Source organism: Oryx dammah, unplaced genomic scaffold, assembly GCF_014754425.2.
Source record: "Oryx dammah isolate SB20612 unplaced genomic scaffold, SCBI_Odam_1.1 HiC_scaffold_29, whole genome shotgun sequence".
Lineage (NCBI taxonomy): Eukaryota > Metazoa > Chordata > Mammalia > Artiodactyla > Bovidae > Oryx > Oryx dammah.
This window is the reverse complement of record NW_024070213.1, coordinates 35064370-35089425: the sequence shown is the minus strand read 5'-3', so window position 1 is coordinate 35089425 and position 25056 is coordinate 35064370. Positions and strand designations below refer to the sequence as shown.

General features: G+C 41.9%; 1 protein-coding gene across 1 annotated transcript in view; it reads right to left on the bottom strand.

Annotated features, from left to right (window-relative positions):
* Positions 1-6835: 6835 nt before the first annotated feature.
* The window catches only part of SSPN (sarcospan), a 43357-nt gene continuing 25136 nt past the window's right edge, over positions 6836-25056 (bottom strand). Inside the window, exons 2-3 of the mRNA XM_040234591.1 lie at positions 17476-17562; positions 6836-11136 (exon numbers count right to left, since the gene is read on the bottom strand). Of these exons, the coding sequence (XP_040090525.1) occupies positions 10771-11136; positions 17476-17562 (453 nt within the window). The 3' untranslated portion in view covers positions 6836-10770. The remainder of the gene's footprint in view (positions 11137-17475; positions 17563-25056) is intronic.

Below are 25056 nucleotides of genomic sequence, written 5' to 3'. Positions count from 1 at the left end.
TGGAGGCCTATGTGGGCTTCCCAGGTGGCACTGGTGGTAAAGAACCTGCATGGCAATGCAGGAAACATAAGAGATGTGGGTTTGATCCTTGTGTCGGGAAGATCCCCTGGAGGAGGGCATGGCAACCCATTCCACTATTCTTGCTTGGAGAATCCCATGGACAGAGAAACCTAGTGAGCCACAGTCCAGAGGGTCACAAAGAGTTGGACATGACTGAAGTGACTTAGCATGCACATGGAGGCACATTTGCACACAAGACTCAGCACAGCACAGTTTCTTACACGTTTAGTTTGGATGCTGCTGTCCAGAGACACACACACACTGCACTTGGTGGACTGGTATCTGGTACAAAGACCTCGAGTAAACGGCAGAGGGTAGCAGGCACAGGGGGAGGCAGCCCCTCACCTCTTCTCTCCAGACTGCCGGGGGACACTTCATGAGGCTGTTGGAGTTGGCTGCATGTCACCAAGTTTAGGGAGGGGTCCCTTCTGAAAGCTTTGCTAAGGGCTCCCATGTCACCAAGCAGGGACAGAAATGTACCTCCAACTGAAACTAATCACATATTCATCTCAGGCGAGAAAACGTCTGCTGCAGAAAGAAATGAGTAAGAGCCTTGAGGGATCCTTGAAAGAAGAAGAGGTCCATGGGGAAGAACGAGCAGGCTGAAGCAGGCTGTCCCCTCTCTCTCTCTCTCCAGCATCCCTCCCCCAGGCGGCTCTGGCAGCAGAACCAGATGTCACCTAATGCCGAGTGTTTTATTCATCCTGGTCTATACCCCTGCCTTATATAGCAAAAGCTCCTTGGCAACACCCTGGAGCAGTTCTTCTCATTTTTAATTGAATCCAAGGAGGTTTTTTTTTCTAGAGATACCAGCTTAAACTAATTCCCAATAGGGCTAATCAGGGATTCATAGACAATAAAGATGGAGAAGACCTTACCAATAGGTTTCTGTCATTCTGCTCAGAGGGTTCTCCCGTCTGGGGCAGTGATCACAGTTCTTGGTATTGTGGGCTATTAACAGGAGCCTTGAAATAAATCTGGCTCAGTGAGATAAAAGCAACTGATTTCACTGCCTGGGTATCTCTCCTCTGGTGACCAGACACACATACACCTTCCATTTTCATCAGTTGTTTATCAAAATCAGATTAGTAAGAGAAGCATCCGACGATGTTTATGTCTGTCTCAGTCTTGAATTACAAATGACTTTCTTGTGTTGTTTGAGCAAAACAGCATGACCTATAGATGAACCAGGCTTTGTATTTCCTGCACCTTGTCCTGAACTTATAATTCCCCAAAGACCACAGTTGTTAAGTCTCACTGGTATTGGGATCGTTGATCTGAGTAAGATAGGTGAGGCTCACTCCTTGGGGGCTGTGGCTAGGTGGGTAATAGATTACATCTTTGTGATAAGTCATAAGTCACGAATGGGTTATTTTGAGCTCTCCCAAGTGGAAGACAATGGAGCATTTAGTAGGTTGTGTGGTTACGTAAGACATCTCTTTCCAAACAAAGAGCAGGCAAGACACTCAGCCAAAGGATTGAGCCCAGGAGGCTGTGTGGTCTGGTGGTTCCAGGGAGAGACGTGGGGCCAGAGCTTCCTGGGTTCAGCTACCAGCCGAGACTCTGACTCAGGGGGAGTGGAGCCAAGGCTCTTGGCTTGAGGCAGAAAGACTGTAAAACCCAAGAGAGAAAACCACAGGTCTGTGCTCAAGAACTCTGGGGGGAAAGCACATTTTGGAAATAAAAATTTAGAAAGAAGATCATCCTGTTAAGTTACAATTTGGGCTTTTTTCAATAAGACATGAACATTTTTTTCCTGCTTATTGCCTGACACGTTCTCCCCTGGGCACAGGATGAAGCCAAGCCAGGCTCCGAGGGTGTTCTGTGTGGGATGAATAGAGGAGCCCGGGGTCTGAACGAAGGCAGTCAACCTTGGTGAGTTGTCACAGGCAATGCTCAGGAAGCCTGGCACTAGGGGCAGTGAGGTTCCACATGGATTCTTCCCTTTGCCTCCCCATTCTGTCTTCCACAATAAAGAGCCCTCTGAAATGGTGGGAGGAGAGAGTCCTTCCCACAGACTCTGCATGCTTCCTTCCATGAGTCTGAGCTGGCGTTTGCTCAGCTGTAACCGGCGGCCGCAGCCTCCACAAACCTACGCGGGTTCCCAAGCCACAGCTGGAGTCAGGGCCCAGGGCAAATGTGCTCCACATCTCGCAAGCTCTGAAGCTCTGCTTCCTCTGCCCAGACAGAGTAGGTGGCTGCCCACAGGGTTGGGTTGGAAGGACAACCGGGCAGGTCTCCCCTCTTTGGCATCATGCCTCCTTTCTCTAGACCTGAGACATTTTCTGATCTTTAGAAATAGCATATGAAAACGAAAACCATACTTTCAGGCATCTCTGTTTAAAGGAAGTCAAACCTGAATATCAACCCTTAATAATCATTGGACGGATTGTTGCTGAAGCTGAAGCTCCGATACTCTGGCCACCTGATGTCAAGAGTCGACTCATTGGGAAAGACCCTGATGCTGGGAAAGATGTAGGGCAGGAAGAGAAGGGGGTGACAGAGGATGAGATGGTTGGATGGCATCACTGACTCAATGGACATGAGTTTGAGCAAACTCTGGGAGATGGTGAAGGACAGGGAAGCCTGGTGAGCTGCAGTCCATGAGGTCACTGAACAACAACTGTACTCAAGGTCTTTACCCAACCCTGCACCCTGTACCAGAGTGAATAACACCTTAGTTGAGTCTCATGGGCATGGGCCAGGACATGAAGGAGGGGCAGGTTTTGCTGTGGGATAGGGTGGGGGTGGGGAGCTGTCTCTTCTCTAGAAGAGTAGAGAGCCCAGGAGAGAGACACACATCTCCGAAGTAGAGGTGGTCTTCTTGGACATCTGACCTAGAGTTGTCAGGTCAACTTCAAAATCTTCGAAATCTGGCAGTGTGAGGGTTGTACCAGGACGGCTGCTCTTACTCTAAGCCAAGCCGAGCCAAGTGGGACCCAGTTTCTCTCTCACAGCCCCCCTCATCCAGGGCCCAGATACACTCAAGATGTCTCTCCTCTCTATGTCTGTCCAAGAACATGCTCCCAGCTGCTGGATAGATAGCCAAACTCAATGTCCACAGTGTAAACTTCTCTATAGTAAAATACATAAGTGAGCTCTGTCTTTTCAGTTGTATAACCATCCTTTGGTCACTTTTGTTGCAACCTAAGAAAAAAAATTAATAAAAAATTGGAAATCCACTCTTGCCCATAAAAGTATCTGAGGGAATATTGCCTACTTTGTAAGAATATATGAATTCTATCCTGAGGGAAAGAGAAGTAAAAATAATCCACTGAGGCTGGTGAGAACTTTAATCCCATAATGTTCAGACTCTGGTTCCTCTACTTCCGACGGTTCACTCTGCTGGCACACCACTTTCACAGGTACTAACAGTCTATTAAACATGGGCCTTGGAAGATGTGGGCTTCCCAGGTGACGCTAATGATTAAGAACCCGTTTGCCAATGCAAGAGACATAAGATATGCGGGTTCGATCTCTGGGTCAGGAAGATCCTTTGGAGGAGAGCATAGCAACCCGCTCCAGTATTCTTGCCCGGAGAATCCCATGGACTGAGGAGCCTGGCAGGCTGTGGTCCACAGGGTCACAAAGAGTTAGACATGACTGAAACAGCTTAGCAGCAGCAGCAGCTAGAAAGACATTGGGAGACGAATCCTAAGATTACAGTCATCTTCTCCGGTCACAAGAGCCATTGCTTCTTTGGTCCTTGAGAGTAATCCTCTTGCTCTCTCCCTGCACACCCGGTTGGGAAGACAATGCACTAAGTTCCTGGGGAGAAGAGTCTGAGTAGAAAGTCAGAGTAGACAGAGCACCCCACCCAGAGAGAAGTGTCTCCAATGTGTCCTGGTTCAGAGACCCCAAAGTGCCCCTGGCCTCTCACTGTTGAGCCCCTCTCTGGGTACTGTCCAAGCCTCCTCTGTAATTCCTGGCAGCAGCATTTCAGGGACCCCTACTGCCCTCTCCAGCAGGACTCATGTGGAAGAGGAAGGACCAGCACACGTCCCACAAGTCATCCCATCTTCCTCCCTTGCCCCATTCAAAAGGTTTTGTTAAACAAAAGGCTTCATTCTCAGTTGAAATCAATTCAATTGGATTGAAATAATTCAATAATTTGAATTATTGCCCTAATATCTGCTTTTCCCCCAAAATAAAGCTGACTGTATATCCCTCATCTCTTTGATTAAAGGATCTTTCTGATGACCTTTCCAAGCAGAAAAAGACTTCCTCTAAGAATCCAGGCTTTGGGAGGAATCAATAAACATGCTCAGTGGTGTGCTTAGTTGCTCAGTCATGTCTGACTCTTTGCAACCCCATGGACTATAGCCGCCAGGCTCCTTTGTCCATGGAACTCTCCAGGCAAGAATACTGGAGTGGGTAGCCATGCCCTCCACCAGGGGAGATTCCGAACTCAGGTCTCCCTCATTGCAGGCAGATTCTTTACTGTCTGAGCCACCAGGGAAGCCCAAGAATACTAGAATGGGCAGCCTATCCCTTCTCCAGGCGATCTTCCCTACCCAGGAATTGAACTGGGGTCTCCTGCATTGCAGGCAGATTCTTTACCAGCTGAGCTACCAGGGAAACCTGAATAAACATATGTGTGTGTGTGTGTGTGTGGAAACCTGAATAAACATATGTGTGTGTGTGTGTGTGTACATTTGTTGGAAAGAAATAGAAGAATGAAATATTGTCTCCAAGCTGGCATCCCCACCCATTAGTTTTATTTTCATTCACTTACAATCTGAATTTTCAATGTGCAGTAGCTGATATTAGTCCTGTACTTCATAAACACTAACTTATAAAAGATGAATTTGTCAAGTAAAAAAACAATTTATAATAATTTGTCCTGAAGTACAAAGATAGATAGACTATATCAAGGGAAAAGTAGATTTTGGCTGTAGGGATTTAATAATTAAATTCACCACAAGTATAAAGATTTATACAAATGTTTTCCTATCCAGCCTGGAGATTCGCTGATATTTTCTGACTGTACACAAAAATAAAACCTTTTATAATCCTTGAATGAGAATCAGTGATCCACAGAATCAAGCATATGAAAGGTGTTCAGTGGTTGGTTTTTAAATAAATGAGGGATTGTATGTTACAGCTTAATAAGCAGTAGAGTGATAATGTATAATACCAATGCTTGATAAAGTTACACTTTAAGAGTTGGGGTTAAACATGCTTCTGTTACATAAAATTCCAAGGGCTATAAAAATCAGGAGAAATGTCTCAGTTTCTACTTCTGCCAGAGAGAAGCGTTGAGAGAAGATGACACATTCAGGTGTGTAAACCAACAAATAGGGGTCCCACCAGCAAATGATTCCATGCACATCATGAGTAAGAACTGGTACTATCTTATTTTAAAAGCAGAATTTCTGTTTGATGCCCATTTGATATTGTTCCTGGCTTATTAAAAGGAAGTATTAAAAAGAACCCACCTGCCAATGCAGGAGATGTAAGAGATACAGCCTCTATCCCTGAGTTAGGAAGATACCCTGGAGGAGGAAATGGCAACCCACTCCAGTATTCACACCTGGAAAATTCCATGAACAAAGAAGCCTGGCAGGCTACAGTTGTGTCTGACTCGTTGATACCCCATGGACTGCAGCCCATCAGGCTCCTCTGCCCATGGGATTCTCCAGGCAAGAGCACTGGAGTGTGTTGCTATTTCCTCTTCCAGGGAATCTTCCCAACCCAGGGATCAAACCCATGTCTCTTACATCTCCTCATTATCAGGCAGGTTCTTTACCACTAGTGCCACCTGGGATGATGTAATCGATGAGGTTGCAAAGAGTTGGATATGACTGAAATGACTTAGCATGCATGCATGCAAGGAGGGAGGAAACCAAATATTCATCAAGCCCCTTCTATGAGCCACTTTGCAAAGTGCTATTTCATCTAAACTTTCCCATGACTCCGTGAGGCAGTTATGTTTTTCTCCACTTTATAGATGAAGAAACAAAACTAAATGCTTTGACCAAAGTCACACAGCCAGAAAGTGACAGTCAGATTCCTAACCCTAGGACTTGCAGTCTTAGGACTAAGGATAGCAAGTCCAGCTCAGAGCGTGTGTCCTAATTGTTACCCCTTTCCTTTGGCATTCTACAAGCTGAACTAGCATTTTACAGTTTAATCAACTATTTAAATTGCCTCTGGGTTGGTAAGAAGGAGCCCTTGTTTTCAGGTTTGAAATGGGATAGGCTGTCTGTTTTTATGTATAATTCAGCGTTGAATATGATTGAGCATAGAATACTCGACATGTATCCCATTCTTTTAGGCCAAACTTGGGGCTTCCTAGATGACTCAGTGGTAAAGAATCTGCCCGCCAACGCAAAAGCAGCAGGAGATGTGGGTTCAATCCCTGGGTCAGGAAGATCCTCTGGAGGAAGAAAAGGTAACCCATTGCAGTGTTCTTGCTGGAATCCCATAGTCAGAGGAGCCTGGCGGGCTACACTTCATGAGGTTGGAGAGAGCTGGACACAACTGAGCATGCATGTTACTTACCATTTCTAGGTATAAATGAAGATCAGCATTCCAAGTATCTTTTGCAAAAAAATTTTTTTTCAACTCCCTTTGCCTGGAGAGAATTTACAACCTCGACTTCAACAGTGGCTGTAGCGTACCGAAAGAACATTGGAACAAAGGAGTCAAAATTCATATTGGTGCTTGTCTGCTCTAAACCCAGATTTTTGATGTAAACACTAAGTTGAGAGATTTTATGTAGACTAGTTCATGTGCAACGTACCATCACTTTAAAACACATTCAGACACAGCATTTTCAGAGATAATGAAAATTTTATTAACAAAGAAAAGCTACATTATACACACCCTCTCAAAAACAACCACCTCAAACATGTAAGATACACTTTGGTTTCTACTCACTATACCCTCAACGCCAGAAGAACAAAACCACAGCAGCAAAGTACAGACCAATATTTTCAAAGGGACTAATTCTTTGAGATAATAAAATACTAGACAATTAGAAGAACCCATCACAGGCTCATTTCACAGGCTGAGCCACTGAGGCTTTCTCCAAATGAATGTTTCCACTGTGAGTCAATATATGTGGCCATCCATACTTTGTAACACTACCCTGAATACACATACATCTAAACACACGATCAAGTTCTTTTGAGTACAGTGAGAACTGAGTCAGCAGGATTTATAGAAATGTATGGCTACACAGCAACAGTTCAGCAACAGGAGCTAGGAAATGTAAAGGTATGCGTCATGATAGGATGTGATTGGCTTTTCAAGGCAACTTTTAAGTTCATTTCTGATTATCGTTAACTGATCCATCTCTGTCCCTTGGAAACTCCCTTAGATATCCTCTATCCCACCCTTTACTAGACAGATTTATAAACATAGTTCAGATATACTGCATGCCAGAGAGGAAGTACAAGAAGATGAACTGTATCCTGATGCCCCGGATCCAAATAGAAAACACACACATAACGTGTCTCGCTGTCAGAACACACTGATGCCTGCAGCTGAAAGGTCCCTCAAAAGAGATCTAATGGAGGTTTAACTCAAGGAGGGAAAAAACTTAGGCCTGTTACTTGACTACAGTTTCCAGGGCCTGGTGTAGCTATATTTTTAGGAATGGCTCCAAGGGGCTGCCTACACAAATTTGGATGAAGCAAGGGAGGCACAGATGGTGGTCACGTGAAAGCACAGACCGATCTCGGGTGGGCTTGGTTACAAAGTCTGCACATTTAGGCTGCTGTATTCCTCCTATTTCAAGTGCTGCCAAGTCCTGGCTGTTCCCCCTCTTTTCAAAGTCTTGATTCATTTAATTCCCCTGAAGGAGGTGGGAGAGGAGGAGGATTGCGCAAATTTTACTGTTCCATGGTTTAGAAGAGACAGTCACCATCTTGGCTCCTTGTCAGATTTTAAATGTAACATTTTGCTAAGTGTAAAGCTCTGTATCTGTTCCTTTTCTGTTGCCATTACTGTAACTTCAATATTTGCAAAACACAACCTCAAAATACTTCAAGTTCAGCCCAAAGCAGTTTGTTATTCATGCAACACAATTCTCACATGTATCAATACAGAGTGAGTTTGCAGCACAGCAATCTTCCCTTTCTTTCCTTTTACATTTTTTTCATTTTATTTTTAATTCTTGAACTGAACTAATTTTTTTTCTTTCTTTAGGGATTTCAGAATGATTCAGTCACACAATAGCAAAATCCTCATTATATATACAACATATATGTGGTGTGTGCTTAGTCACTCAGTCGTGTCTGACTCTTTGTGACCCCATGGACTGTGGCCCGCCCAGGCTCCTCTATCCATGGAATTCACCAGCCAAGAATACTGGACTGGGTTACCATTTCCTTCTCCAAAGAATCTTCCCAACCCTGGGACTGAACCTATGTCTCCTGTGTCTCCTGAATTGGCATGCAGATTCTTTACCACTGAGCCACCTGGGAAGTCCTACATCATATATACAGATATATATATATATCTCCTGATTATTATCAAGTTTATCATTATGTCAGTTCTTACTGGTTGCATTATTTAAAAAAAAAAGGAAGCACATAACCTAGAGTTATTCTACCATTTGAAATACCCTGTGAGTTGCTTGTAAAGCATGGAGCACCTTAGTGTTGTGTACGATTTAATTTTCTGATAGAAAAATTTGTCGTGTTTACCATAAAAGTGTTTTAAGGTATTCAGAGCGTGCTTGCAAGGATGCCTTATTCATAGTAATTAGCATTAAAGCACTGGTTTCTTACTCTTTAAAAAAGAGCCCACAGAGTATCAGTCATTTTCTTTTGTAAGAAACTATCAAAATAAAAAATGGACTCAGTTATTGGAACTTTTAAAAAACAGGGCACAAAGTATTTTTCAGGTTGTCACCAAGACGCTTGGTGTTGTGTTGTTGATGTAATTTTTGTGCATGATCAAACCTCTGCTCTTGAGTCATCCACTAAGCCCCCAAATGTGCATTTTTGGCCTAGCTAGTATGTAGGAAGGTCATTTTTAAAGCAAGTCAATACATTAAAAGGTTTTAACATCTGTTAATCAAGTGTTTTATCTGGAGGGCATAAACTGTATTTATAATCCTCCAACTAACTTAATATTTCCTGTTTTAAAATATTTATTGTATGTAATAATTGACACTTCTGTCACAATCAATGGAATTATCCAAATGCCTTATAAGGCAAACACAGGAATTATTTTTTAAGGGTAGGATTTAATTATTAGTAAAATATATCTATAGGCAATGTGGAGAAGGAAGCAAATTTAAGCTCAATTATTATCTTGAGTTTCTGCTTTCAGCAGAGCAGCCTAATAGAGAAAGTTCTTGGTAACATTTATGCTCCATGAACTTGCATCTGAGCTCCTTAAAACACTGATATTGTTCCAAATTCAATGATAACAATAATTAGGGAGGAAAGTCTCCCACCATAGTGTACTTGTAATCTTTTAAGTCAGTCACTTCAAAACAAAACAAAACCGAAAACTACCCTCCAAGTCAATGGCCCAGTGTTCAAACAAGGACCTCAAAATATTAGTTTAAGGCTCTAGTTGACTGTGCATACAAATCAACACTAGGATTACATATCAAATAAAATTTCGTGAACGGAACACATCAGCATTACCCAATCTTCCTCAAAAATACTTAGCTGCCAAGAGAGAAACTTTATAAAACATCACAAATGTGCTATTTGTATAAACATTTCCCATGACAAATGCTCTTGTTTTTATTTAAATGAGTATTTTTAACCTGAGCTATTAATAAAAAAATTTTTTTTCTCCCTTGTAAAGCTTGGCTTTCACAAGGAAGAATCATTGAGCCTCCTCTCTTGTGAGTAATTTCTCCTAATACCGATGGTGCTACGTAAGTACAGCCAGAGCTCATTAAATAGACTTCTGAGCATCATTATAATTAACAATTAGCTAAAAATTAGTTTTAATGATTTGTTTTAGATGACAGAATAGAAGCATAATGCAATTATTTTTAAGCCTTCTACATCAGGGAAGCCCCATTAAGAACATAGCTACCACCAACTTTCAATTATTGAGAAGCAGACAATCAGCCAAAGCATTCACTAAGTGATCTGCTTACAGACCCAAACTGAGGGAGCAGAGGAGAAAGGCCACCCCAGCCCAGGTGTTTGTAATTATTTAGCGTTTTCACAAAGTCTCTTCCTTTTCTACTCTGCTCTTTTAGGCTGTTTTTATGCCTTGGAGACATCTCTACCAGAGAAAATAGAACAGAGAGTCACCCTGGCTGTTCAGTTCTGCCTCCTGCCTTCCTCTGAAGTGCAGTGACAATCATGGCAGGAAGGGTGAGGGGCTGGAGGAAGATTCTAGAAAATTTAGCAAGTGGGCCTGAAACTGTCCTAATCAAGCTGGACTAACAGGAAAGAAGATTATATAAGCAATAGATACAGGAGTATTAAGAATAGACTCCAGACTCTAAAGGTAGATCTATACCTTTCTCTCTGTGTTCTGTGGGGTTTCTTTTTTTTTAACATCTCAAAGTCAATTTAGATCTTAAGAATTTATTTAAAAAAATACTAAGGAAACCTGAAAAAATGCTCTTTCATTTCCTGAAAAATAGAAAAATATTCATTTAGAATGGTGAATACTGATTATTGTCAAAAGTTTTTCTTCCTTCCTTCTCTTTCTCTTCTTTAAAAAAAAAAAAATTTCAGTTAGTCAGGCTGCTGTTTGCTCTTGCACCTTTGAGCAAGAATGTTAGACCTTTTGCTGCTGACCTTCGGAAGCTGTCCCGGAGCACATCCTGACACCCACATAAAAGACCTGGTACCTGTGTTTCCACATCACAAAGCAGGCCAACAAGCACACCAAGCCACAGGCCAAGTTCAGAATCATCTGGATGAGTAGGAACAGTTTGAAAGTGCCAGTGATGCTGGTACAGTCAGTCACATCCCGGTACACAAAGGTCCTGCTGAGGGGCTCGGAGGAGGGCAGTTTGCACTGGCAGGAGTCGAACGCGGTTCCGCAGGTAAACTGTGCGAGCTGGGCATAGTGGTGAGCGGCGAACGCCACGGCCAACACACAGACTGTCAGGCCAAGGGCACTCAGCACAAAGTACAAGAGCTGCAAGAAAGCAGAAGAAAGGCTTTCCAGTTACAGAGAATGCTGGATGACTACCGCCAAAGCTAATACAGAAGACTTCTCTCCTAGGAAGCTCTCCCTCTATCCTCAGAAACGTGGTGCCCAAGACGAGACAATGGTTCCTTATGGACTGTTAGTGAGCCTTCCTGGAACTCTGATGGTCTTTTCATTTGTCGTACAGATGGAGGGTGTTTTCATGAATCAAGCCAACAATTTGAGCTTAATCTGGGGCCGTTTGTATGTGGGTGTAGCAGGCAGCTTAGATGAATCCCAAACACAAGAGCTATCCCTGAAGGACAGACTGTGCTTGTTTTGACCTTAATGATTGCTGATATAAAGACTGCAACAACAGTAGGAGTGGAGAACAAGTTTCTGCAATGTAAACACTGTGTTGGCCAAAACTGGCAATGATTGGTCAACTAGCAACATGTGTTAATAAAAAAACAAGAAACTATGTTCAGTGGCTTGTGTATGTGCTAAGTTACTTCAGTCGTGTCTGACTCTTTGCAACCTCATGGACTGTAGCCTGCCAGACTCTTCTGTCCATGGGATTCTCCAGGCAAGAATACTGGAGTGGGTTGCCATTCCCTTCTCAAGGAGATCTGCCTGCCCCAGGGATCAAACCTGGGTCTTTTCCATCTCCTGCACTGGCAAGCAGGTTCTTTACCACTAGCATTACATGGGAAGATGCTCAATGGAGTGGTTGCCAAACTATGTCCAGGAATGCCAATACCCCAGTCAGAGGGAGCTGGGAAAAAAAAATATATATATATATATATATATATATCTCCAGAAAGTAGGTTACTCAACGTTAGCTTCATTATCGGGTCACCTGTGGTCCCTCTGGCACCTTGGTCACCAAGGTTCTAAATACCATTAGCCTGCGTGTTAGCCTTGGAACGGAAAAGTCTGGTGAAAGTTCTAACTCTGCTATTAAAGAACCATGGAATCCCTGAACAACTCAGACATTTACCCTAAACCTGAAATATTTTGATCATGAAATTGTGAATACTTGTTGATGTGACCGCTATATAAACCATTTTATAGAACAAGAAATCTTCTTGTGATTGGACTCCCCTACTGGAATCCTTCTTCTTAATGGTCCAGCCTACTGAGGATCTAGATAAGGAACAGAGTCCCCAGCTGTTGGCACTGGTGTACTGAACTAAGTTTTTAGTGTAAGAGTTGCACACCTATAGTCAAAAGGTGCTCAAAGAGCAGTTCTGGTGAATGTGAACTCCTCAAAGGAAGATCAGGCACATCCAGGTCAGGCTCAGATTAAAGTTGATCTGAGGGAGGGGGAGGGAATCTCATGAGGGAGGGGAATTTATATACCTATATATATATATATCTTTGAAAGTGTTAGTCGCTCAGTCATGTCCGACTCTTTGGACTCTTTGTAGCCCTCCAGGTTCCTCTGTCCGTGGAATTCTCCCAGCAAGAGTATATATATATATATATGTATGTATATATATATAATTATATTATTATATAGTATATATTATATATATTATAACTGATTTCCATTGTATGGCAGAAACCAACACAACATTGTAAAGCAATTATCCTCCAATTAAAAAATTGCTCTGAAAAGATTATGCCCTCCCCCATCTCCAAGTAAATGCAACTCAAAATAAAAACATACATGTAAGATTATAAAATATATGCACATAAGTCCTACAGATAAGTGATTTTCCACACAGGGACAATTTCAAGTCTTAAATATAGAATACTTCCAAATTTATTTTTTCCTTCTTGAATGGGGTATGTGGTATGGTCTGTGTGTGTGTGTGTGTGTGTGTGTGTGTGTGTGTGTTGGGGCTCTGTGCATGGATCTGGTTTGCTTGGAAGCTTCACTGCAGACACAAGAAGAGAATAGACCCTGGTTAAAGCCACTTGGACCTCATGTGGCTGCAGGAGCAAAGAATGCAGGGGTTCTTCAGATCTTCTCAACAAAATCATCTTAAACACACATTCCCTTTTTCATTTTCAAATCATATGAGAAGGACTGTCACATATAACCTACGTTTCTTCACATGTGACACAGTTTATGGAAACCTCTATCTCAGGGACCTAACAAGGATAACCTATGCACAACATGTTGATTCTCTCTTGGAGGAAGGGAACCACAAACACACACAGTGGCACTATTTTAATAAAAATTAAGAGGAACTATTTGATTTGTAATATTGAATGGATGGCCTTGGTTCTGCCTGTCCCCCAAATTTTCACTGGGCATATTTTCTACAAAAATAGGCTAAAATGTATAGATTTATTTTGTGGGGTCACTGAGGCAGAATATATGAAACATTTTGGGGTGTTTTAAAATATTCAGGCTTGACAACTGACTTCAAACCCTTAATGCCAAGGACCAGACTAAATTGTGCTGGCCACGTGGCCCGTGCCTGCTGCTGGAAGCTGCGTCTCCTGCGCAGACACAGGAGACTGGGAACAAATTGCTCTGGGAACATGGATACAGCAGAGACTCTACCAGCAGAGAAGGCTTAAATTAAAGAGATAATTTCCCACCCGAGAGTCATTCGCTTCTTTAGAAAGGCCCCAACTAGAGTATTCTTTACACATTTTATTGTCATCAATGGATGGTACTAAGGAAGTTTTGTCATAACACACCCACACACACACTCACATATATATCCTTAGAGAATTTCTAGAGCAGCCACTGATGCATTATCTTGAAACAATGACAATAATCCCTTATTCTGGATCTGTAAATTAGTCAAATTGTTGCAAAAACATTTTTTTCTCATAACCATTATGAAAATCCATTTGCTGAAATGAGAGTTTTGTCTCTTTTTAAAAGAGAACTTTTTGGCCTAAAGATCAAAAGATTTGCCAAGACATTTACCAAGTGCACAGCAGGGCTGGATGAGGATTACAGGCATGTGCTGGGGAGCCAGACAGCCTGGGTTAGAATCCTGGGTCTCCCCCCTTAACTATGAACCTTGGGCAAATTAACCAATCCCATGTGCCCCTCTGTTTCTTCATCTAACACTGGCTTCACAGCATTACTCTCAGGATCCAAAGAGCTGATATATGTACAGGGCTTAGAACAGTGGCTGGTACGCGGTAGCACTCTTTAAGTATGTGGGAAATAAACACATTAGTAGACGTGGAAAGAGCTGCCTGTTGGCAGGACTTTTAGGAGATCAATCCTACTGACTTTGTCTTCTGTATCATGTGAGAGTAATAACACATACTTGGCTTGTATAAAAGATGTAAATATTTACACAAATACGGAGAGATTACTCAGTTTTAACCAAGTATCTTAAATATGCTAAAAGCCTCAAGAGCACCAATGAAAGCCATGCCCCTCCGCTCCTTTAAATACGAATACATTTTCATTGGTGCACTAGCTCACACATGGTGATTCTGCTTCTCCCACTGCAGAAAAGCATCGGGCCAAGTAAACAAGAGTGAGCCACAGTATCAAGTTTCTTCTCCATTTCAAGACATAAATATAGACTTGATCGGCCAAAGCCTATGGGCCACTTCTGCAGCGTTATAGCATTTTTCCTTCGCGGCTTTCAACTCAGCCGACAGCAACAAGCTTCTGAGTCAGAATCTGTAATTTAAAATCAAGTGGCTGGTTTTACCTACAAGGCACAAATAAACTATCAATGAAAGTGTTTACGATGACCTTGGGAATGCCAGCGAATATATCTTGCTAGCAGCGCGGCTCCGGCCTCATCTGTCTTGCGGGTAACACGCCGCCGGCGGCCGGCGCAGGACAGCGGGCGCAGGCGGGCGCCCCCTGCACTTATGTAACCACGGCCCCGCGCACGCCGCCTCTAATTGATACCCGGCCGCCGCTTCAGCGTTCAGTTACTTCGGGAGGAGGGCGGTTCGGCTTCAGTTTAATTATCTTCCCGGTGGCAGGCAGGGTAAGGCCCCTCTGCTCCTCGATAGGCAGGGGGAAGCGGCGGCAGCCAGGGGGCCTCCCGGACGGCGGTGGGTACCGGGCCATTGCGCCTCCAGTACCCTCTTAGGAGAATGTGCCTCCCCAGTGTTTCCGCAAGCACATGAACCAGACACGATTCTGAAAACCATCAAGGTGAGCCCCGAGAAGACAGAGCCACGAGAATAGGCAGGAGGCCCAATCCACGGCCAGATGGCCCCCAAAGCCCTGGAGCAGAATCCAGGGAGAAGAATGGAAGGATGCTTACAGCGGGGGGTGGGGGGGGGGCGGGGGGGTGTGTGTGTGTGTGGGGGTGTGTGTGTGTGTGTGTGTGTATTTTGGCCATCTGGGTGTTCAACACAAGGAAATAAATTCTCTCCAAAGTAATAAATGTGTGTGTGTGTGTTGGCCATCTGGGCGTTCAATACAAGGAAATAAATTCTCTCCAAAGTAATAAAATGGTTTTGCTAGTAAGAAACACCACAGGAAGGTGCGTTTCATCCTCTCTCCTTTAAACGATGTGAGAAGCACAAGGGTAGAGTGGCTGTAACCTGTCTTGACTTTGGAAAACCCGGAGATTGACTGAAGCTCATTTTCGACCTGAAGATAATATAGCAGGCACCTTAGAGAGCTGGAAACTAGCATCACGAAAGGTCACATTCAGGAGAAGAGAAAGTGTTTCTAGATTTCTCAATGTCTGTCACAGGTGGGGAAAAAAAAAAGATAGCTAATGAGATCTTCCTAGTGGGGACTTCTCAACCTGGCTGACATTAGCAATGCCTTTTTTATTTTATTTATTTGTCCTTACACCTTAAGTGAAGACGTTAGGCTTTAGGGGCCTCTTTGAAGATGATGCTGTTGCCTCTACTGTCTCCTGGAATCTTAGTGGAGAGGGAGAGGGAGATGAGGGCGGTTCACAGAAACTGATGAACCTAGCTTAGAGCCCTTTTAACCTCATGAACGATGTTCACATGGTTTAACATATCATTTCTTACTAGGCTCTCTGGCTTTGGGAAAAAAACATTACTAAGCCTTGCAGTTTATTCAGACTTCTCAAAAAGTAAACAGGGATGAAGTCTGCTTAGTCTGGACTTCTTTAAGGAACACCCTCAGACAGAAAAAGTAAAATTTCCAAGTGAGGCATATCCACCAAAATTCTAACTCTATCAATTTTTAAAATAGCATCCATTCAATTTTTAAATTAGAAAAGTTACATCTAACTATTGGAGAACACCTCAAAATTGAATAGAAAAACCTACCAGAATGTATCTATAATCCCACCACTCAGAGAAACTATTTTTTTCTCTGTACATAAGAGCTATTTTATTTTTGTACGATCATACCATATATTTTGTGTAGCCAGTTTTTTTGCTAGTCAAAATAATGAGTATTTCTTCACTAGTTGATCTTTTACAGTGACTTATATATACATATATGTATGTATCAGCACATTGTTTTTTATGTCAAGAAACTAGAATATACTGACATCTTATTTTCTTCATTTTTGTAATTTCCAAATGATATAGTTAACTTACTCTTATGCCTTATGCTTTTTATTTTAGTGAACTAAAGAGTATCCAGTTTTTGTGTGTTTTCTTGTAGAAGAAAAGTAAACAATGTGAGTGGATACCCCCCCCAAAAAAAAAAACACCACCAACATTACAGAAAGCTTTTTGTTCTCTGCTGCAGGAGTCGAAAGAGAATGTAGGAATTGAATTTCTACTAACTCTGATGGCTGAGTGGGGTGTTTATCTCCCTAAACTCTGAAAGGGTGTGTCTGTGTTTCCCTTTGGAGCAGATTCTACCGTGCAGTGAAAATGCTGTGTACTTGAATTGGCTCCAACCAAATGCACCGTCTCTAACAGGAAAAAGACACACACAGGAAAGACACACACACTTGCTACACCAAGCATATCCCAATCTCCCACCTTTGCCCCAGACTCTTGGCACAGATCATTTGGGGGCACCCAATATATTTTTCTCTGTCTCAGTGATCCCACCTACAAGGGGAAATGCACTTAGACTGCTTTGTTATTAAAGCATTCTAAAAAAAAAAAAAAAAGCCCAACATAGAAAAGTGGGCACTGATCTAAGACACCTTTTCCTTAGCCAAGTGTTTTGTTGAACTGACAAATTTTTGATATTCCTTTTAAGGGCATTGGAGGACAGACTTCATAGGCTCCATGCAAATCCAGTTCAAGGAAATTAAGACTTACCAAAAAAAAAAAAAAATCTGCATTACCTCTGGGGGCTGGATGAATGCCCTCCTAAAACATTTTTTGGCCTGCCTAAAAATCCAATTTCTAGAATAATCAGATATGCAACCCCTTAAAAAGTCCTCCTTGATTTTGTACTCATGTTTCTTTCTATGTGACGATAAAAGAGAAAGAAAAATGACAACTTACTTTCATGGCAAACTGGATACATGTCCGTTCGTCAACTTGATAGGAGACACAAAGCATAAACAAACCAAGATAGGCCACTAAGCAGACCTGCAACCAAGAACAAGGATGAAAGGATGCTATCAGGGCAAGCTTTCTAATGACATCAATCTCTGTGTCTTTCACCAGTAACATCCTTGTTATCAAGGTGTTCATTTCATTTGCTTATCTTTATGGGATATTTTTCCTTAGCTTGTGAAACGGAGTTTTAAAAATAGGAAAGTCAATTTATTTCAATTGAGCCAGTATTTATGAAGTCCTTTTGATGTGCCTGGGGCTATGCAAGGTCCTTCAGTGCATACGATGATGAACAAAACTTCCTCAACCTCAGTAACTGTATAGTCCAGGCCAGGCGACAATAAGTGCACACTATTCTAAGGCAGGGCATTCTGTGTCAAATGCTATTCAGAGAAGTACAAAAAGAGGGGAAAAAAAACAACATTGAGTTGGGCAATTAAAAAAGCCTTTGCTAAAGAGGTGGATTTGAAATGGTTCTTAAAAGGGATGACGATAATAGTAATGATCAGTAACTGTCACTGGCTGTGGCTCTTCTAAGAGTTTTGTGTGGATTTCTTCATGTAATCAGGACAAAACCCTATGAAGTAGGTGCTATTATGATCCCTGTATTATAAATGAGGAAACAGAAGCACAAAGCTAGTAAGTGGTGGAACCAGCCCTTAAATCAGGTAGCTTGGGTGAATCAGTATGGGCAACACAGCACAGATACAGCAGTGTGTGTGGAAAGAAGGGTGAACATGTATCCATAGTGGAAATAACACAGTATAGAGCAGGAAAGGTAGGTGGAAAATCTGGGGAGGTAGAACTGATTTAGCAAAGAGTGGGGCTTCCTTGAGCACTTTTGATCAGGGCAATGACATTTTTCAAGACGTGTTTCAGGAAAATGAGCAGTGGGTGTTGGGTGGCTTGGCGGTGAAAACATCAGAATCTTCTTTTACTAATCTAAAAGCAGGATTAATCCATCCAGTGGGCCAGAGCTCAGAGGGTGGTGGACAAAGTCAGAGAAAGAGGTGAGAGGAAGGGTGAGGTAAAAGTAAAATCTGTACACCTTGACTATTGTGTGACTGCTGGGTGGGCAATGGAATGGGAGAGATAGAAAGCTATCTTCAAGCTCTTGAGTGTCAGTGACCGGAAAAGCGGGGCTGCGGCCAACAGAAAGAAGGCTTCAAGAGGAACGGCAGCTTATAAAACATAATCAATGTTTAAAACAATTTTTAAAATCAAAGCACAGTTAATTTATGATGTTGTGTTAGCTTCAGGTGTACAGCAAGGTGGTTCAGATACACACACACACGCATATATATATATATTTCTTTTTTAGGTTCTTTTCTACTATGAGGTTATTATAAGACATTGAATATAGTTCTTTGTGCTATACAGTTGGTCCTTGTTGTTTACCGATTTTATATATAGTGTTTATCTGCTAATCCCAAACTCCTAATTAATCTCCCTCCTCAGACAGTGAAGAATCTGCCTGCAATGCGGGAGACCCAGGTGCAATCCCTGAGTCAGGAAGATCCCCTGGAGAAGGAAATGGCAACCCATTCCAGTATTCTTGCTTGGAAAATCCCATGGGCAAAGAAACCTGGCAGGCTACCGTTCATGGGGTCACAAAAAGTCGGACATGACTGAGCAAGTAACACTTTTACTATATGTATATATATATTTTAAGGTTCTTTTCCATTATAGGTTATTACAAGACACTGTATATAGTTCCCTGTGCTATACAGTAGGTTTTTATTGTTTATCTGTTTTATACATAGCAGTTTGTATCTGCTAATCTCAAACTCCGAATTTATCTCCCCTCCACCCCCACTATCCCCTCTGGTAACTGTAAGTTTGTTTTCTATATCTGTGAATTTATTTCTGATTTGTAAATAAGGTCATTTATATCATTTCTTAAGAGCCCATATATAAGTGATATCATATGATATTTTTCTTTTTCTGACTTCACTTAATGTGATAATCTCTAGGTCCATCCACTTGTTGCAAATGGCATTATTTTATTTGTTTCTATAGCTGAATAATGTTCTGGAGAAGAGACTAATTTGAAAAGGTATGAACTTCAGAGTTCATTGCAGCACTATTTACAGTGGCCAAGACACGGAAGCAACCTTAGTGTCCATCAGTAGGTGAGGGGATGAAGCAGATGCGGCGCATTAAACATGTGTGTGGACAGTGCTCAGTTGTGTCCGACTCTTTGCGACTCCACGGACCAGCCAGGCTCCACTGTCCATGTAATTTTCCAGGCAAGAAGACTGGAGTGGGTTGTCATTTCCTACTCCAGGGGCTCTTTCCAATCCAAGGATCCAAACTACATCTCTTGTGTCTCCTGCAATGGCAGCAGACTCTACCACTGTGCCACCTGGGCTTCCCGACAGAAAATATGCTTGATCTGATTTCCTTTTTAGTGCATTAGAGTTTCTTAAACTCTGATTTACAGTTTCTAATCAGAGCATACCTATTCACACTCAACTTTGGAAACCTTAAAATGTTACTAAGTTCTACTTTAGGGTGGAAAACATAAGCAACCAAACTGCGTTTTCCGATAAGCACAGTTTTCCTAGAGACAAAGTTGGAAGTGTGGCTGAGAGTCACCCAGCAAGTCATCGAATGGCTGGTTTGGCGATATCATAACTCCTACCTCCCAGGGCCAGCTTTGAACCTCAGACCATCTCTGCTAGAGCAGTAGATCTATTTATTTACAAAGCCCACATAGCATGTTAAGGTAGCACCTCTATTCCATTCTCCCTTTGATGACAAAATCAGTAAGTATCTTGTGCCCTCACAGCTTCCCAAGTTGAGAGTTGGTCAGGTTTCCACTGGGCTGTGAAGCCAAAGCCAAGTCTTCTTTGAGTACAAGCTGTTTTCAGGGTTTTCTGCCACTAGGACAGGCTGATGGTTAAAGATCATAGATGACATTTCTGGTGGAGAGACAAGAATGTGGGTTGGAGAGGTTTGGGTAGAAAATATAGCAGATAGAACCCAGAAAGGCAGCTTTTCAGCAAAGCATTGACAAATGTGGAGGTAATGATACAGAAATTATTCGTGTAGTCCACAATGTGGCTGTATTTTCAAGTGAGGCAGGAAATTCTTTTTCAAAGTTTGTTTTAAAAATATATCTAGGGAGGGAGATTCAAGAGAGAGGGAACATATGTACATCTATGGCTAATTCATGTTGATGTGTGGCAGAAATCAAACCAATATTATAAAGCAATTATCCTTCCATTAAAAATAAATACATTTTAAAAATATATAAATATATCTAATTGAAGTGTAAATTTGATAAGGCTTATAGGGGCTTACTATGTGTTTTTCAAATTAAGAATCTACAGAACTGAAACAATGGAAGAAAGACCTTTTTTTGTTTATTGGCCACAAGCCCAGTGGAGACTTTTAAACTTGCTTCCGTGGGGACTGTCAGACCCTAAGCATGTGTCTGGGGTCCTTTGTTAACATCTGTCCACAGGTGCACAGAGTCAGGCTCTCTCCCACGTAACTGCTTTTGTCCCTAGCGGCTGCTGGGAAGTTGGCAACTGCCAAGACTCTCCCCTTTGTCTTTAGGAGAGACACGTTCCAACAATCAAGCCTAACTGACCAGTATCTTAAAAATCTAACTCTGCCTTCATTGCACAATTTTTTTGACTTCAGTAATATCTACTTCTGTGAAGCCTTAATTTAGCTTGTTTCCAGCAAGAAGTACCACAGGAACCTATACTCTTACTCTAGAGTATTTCATTTAGTTATTAGATAGAAGTATTTTTTTTTTTTTTGAGGCCAGACTTTTTTCAACATCTCCAGGAACTGAGTGATAAGAAAAAGTTTCAGCCTTCAAGGAGCTCTCAGTCCAGTGGGGAAAGAGAGTGAAGTTACAATACCATGTAAGTACTAGACTGCGTCTGCTGTAATACATGCAAGGGGTGATTAATCTGAAGGTAACTTGAAGAAACTTAGATGGATTTTAAAAGGTAAGCAGAAATCAAGCAGGAGGATGTGAGGAAGAGTAGAGAGAGTACTAGCAGGTATAAAAGCATGGAGAAATGCACAGTAAACATCCTCCCCCATAGTTCTGGCGCAGAGGATGGAAGAAGAAAAAGCAAAAGATGAGCCTGCAGGGATGGACAGGAAGTAGGTCACAAAGGACTCATTTCAGTCTAGGACATTTGAAGCAAAGGAGTTATGGGATTGACTTTGCCTTTTAGAATGGTCTTTCTGGCTGTGAAGCATGGATTAGTGGGGGAAGACCAGCTAGAAAGTTGTTCTTATCTACAGAGAAATGGAGCATGCCTGAGCAGGTAACAGAGAAATAGGTGTGTCTGAGTGATGTGAAGGAAGCGGATTTAGGGCTCTGAGAACTAATTATATGTGAGGGCTGAAGGAGAGGGAGGGGTCCATGAGATGCTCAGTTACTGCCATGAGGTGCCAGGTGGACGGAGTTCGCATTTAATAAGAGGAAAAGCAGAATGGGAACTGAAATCAGTGAAGCCCACATGAACTCAGAGGTCAGTCACATGGGCCTAAAACTCAGAAAGAGGTCTGAGCTGAAGATAAGCCCTTGAGGCAATGGAAACCATCAGAAATGCTGTTTCACCCAGAGACAGTCTAAGGAAAACAAAAAGAGCCAAAGAAGTTACCCAGTTATGAAGAACCTTTGGATAGTTTGAACAGAAAGCACCTTAAATACACTTAACTTTGGTTGTACCCCATGACATGTCTAAATACTATGAAAATGATCATCCTTTTGGATTTTTAAAAGTTTCAGCTTCTATGTCCTCCTGTTGCTACTGCTGCTGCATGCTAAGTCGCTTCAGTCATGTCCGACTCTGTGCAACCCCAGAGACGGCAGCCCACCAGGCTCCCCCGTCCCTGGGATTCTCCAGGCAAGAACACTGGAGTGGGTTGCCATTTCCTTCCCCAATGCATGAAAGTGAAAAGTGAAAGTGAAGTCGTTCAGTCGTGTCCGACTCTTAGCGACCCCATGGACTGCAGCCCACCAGGCTCCTCCATCCATGGGATTTGCCAGGCAAGAGTACTGGAGTAGGGTGCCATTGTCTTCTCTGGCTTCTATGTCCTAGAATTATTTGCTATAAAGCCTGGATCAGTTCAACATATTTTAACTTCTTGGCTCAACTGGTTCTGGAAGGAGAGTGAGGGAGTTCATTTTCTCACCTACAGCTCTGCATATTAGAACAATACTTTTTTTTAATGTTTGTCCAAATTGTTTTAGATAAATGTTAAAACACAAAATATTATAGATACAATTGAAACCATTATTACACTCCCAGTCCCAAAGATGAACACTATCCTGAGGTTGATCTTCAACTTTCCTAATAATTTTTCCCATTACCCTCAATTACATACATCTCCATAACAAAACATAGTATCATATTATTTCTTAAATTTGTGTAAGTCTTACCATACTACAGTATGCTTTTGTAACTTGCTTTTAAATTTATTTATTTTTAATTTAAGGACAATTGCTTCACAGTATTATGTTGGTTTCTACCAAACATCAGTATGAATCAGTCATAGAGAATAATACTTCTTTATCAGAGAGTTTATTGGAGTTTAGAATGCAAACACCTTATGGAAAAGTATTTATTGAATTGTTGTTGTTTAGTCGCCAAGTCGTGTCCGACTCTTTGTGACCCCATAGACTGCAGTACTCCAGGCTTCCCTGTCCTCCACTATCTCCTGGAGTTTGCTTAGATTCATGTCCATGAGTAAGTGATACTATCTAACCATTTTATCCCCCACCGCTCTCTTCTCGTTTTAGCTTCCATCTTTCCCAGCATCAGGGTCTTTCCTAATGAGTTGGCTCTTCCCAAGGTAGCCAAAGTATTGGAGCTTCAGCATCAGTCCTTCCAGTGAATATTCAGGGTTGATTTCCTTTAGGATTTATTGAATAGTTAAAGCTGAAGGCTTTATGACCACAGGGAGCAAAGCAGATTTCTCATACCAGACCAAGAGTCTTGTTTCCTGAGCCGGCAGGACCTGGGCATGCCAGGAAGACAGGGTGTTCTGGCTTCCCCAGGTGGGAAAGGGTAAGTTCTTGATCATGAGCAGTGATACTCGCCAGGCCTCTCTGGAACAACATTCTTAGATTCTGAGCAAGGGCTTCCATTAGATATGGGGAGGTGAAGCCATGGAACAGGAAAAAGGCAGTTATGTAAGATTTTCAAGAAGGCATCTATTGGACCAGGGGCAGACAGGTGGAATCACTGAACAAAATCAGACAGGACCTGGGTGGCAATGAGAAAACTAGTGCTGAGGGGTTAGCCTCGAAGAGCTTGTCAAGATCTAGTTCATATACAGATGGATAATTACGTTGATAGCAAAAGCTTGAAAGAAGTTTTTAATGAATAAAGAAAAAAAGCCATCATTTAAAACCTATTCTTGGATGTGTATTTCTGCAGTCTGTTTAGCAAGAAGAGAAAACCTAAGTCCTGAATTTCACATTCTAAAGAGCTTCTTTGTCTGCTCAGAGTGAAGATGGCATCATCTCTTGTGAGTTAGAAAGTTAAGCAGAGTTGAAATGTTCTCTGAATCTTAAATCCATGTCCTGAGTCTTGTCACTCTTGGTCTTTATTTGTGTTATTTGGCCTATTGTACCTGCAGTGGTTCATTTTGAGGGTGGGCTTATTATGAATAAAGAGTGAATGTTGCACGCAGGGTCTTGCAGATTTACCTACATATCATTTTTTTCCCCTTTTCATTCTGACATAGCAAGAAGATATCACCCTAAAACATTTTGTGAGAATTATTGGTATTTACTTTGCTCCATGTCATATTTATATTCTGGTCTTGTGACATTCACACAACCTCCAATTTATTTGTTTTCTTCTTTTTGTTGTCGACAGAGCTGCCTGACAGGGCTACCTGGGGAATATAACCTCCCCTGTCAAATGCCTTTCAAGGTTTCTCTCCTCCTTTCATCCTCCCTTTCATTTGTGTACCTGAAATGTGATTCTATTTCTGTAAGTTAATCAACGTTCACCCTTGTATTTAAAGTACTTTAATTCAGTCAATAGAGTAACAAAATGAACTCTTCTCATGTTTGCACAGCCAAGATGATCAACAAGAGATGGAGCAGAACTATAAATGTTTCTCTGGATATTTCTTAAGAGAATTTCTATGGATTTTCACCTATTTAGTAGAATTTAAGGTAGTGTATCAGAAATAATTTGCAACAAATGATAGATATATTGTAATCTGTCAAATGAAGCAGTCTCAAAAGAATTGCTTATGAATACATAGCTTATCAGAGACTTAAATAATATTCAAGAGGACATTTCGTGAGAATCTATTAAAAGATATCTATTGGATCAAGATTTCAGAAGAATGGGATAGAATATTTTAGCACAGCTTAAGCATTTTTACTAGATTCTCATTGTGACTGCCTCTGGTAAGAGGTAACCACAAGTCTAAGCTAGTGATTCAGAGTTACTTGGAGGACTGGGTGAAAACTCCTTTATTTCCAGGATTTCTGATCCAAATGGTCTGGGGCAGAGACCGAGAACCTGCATT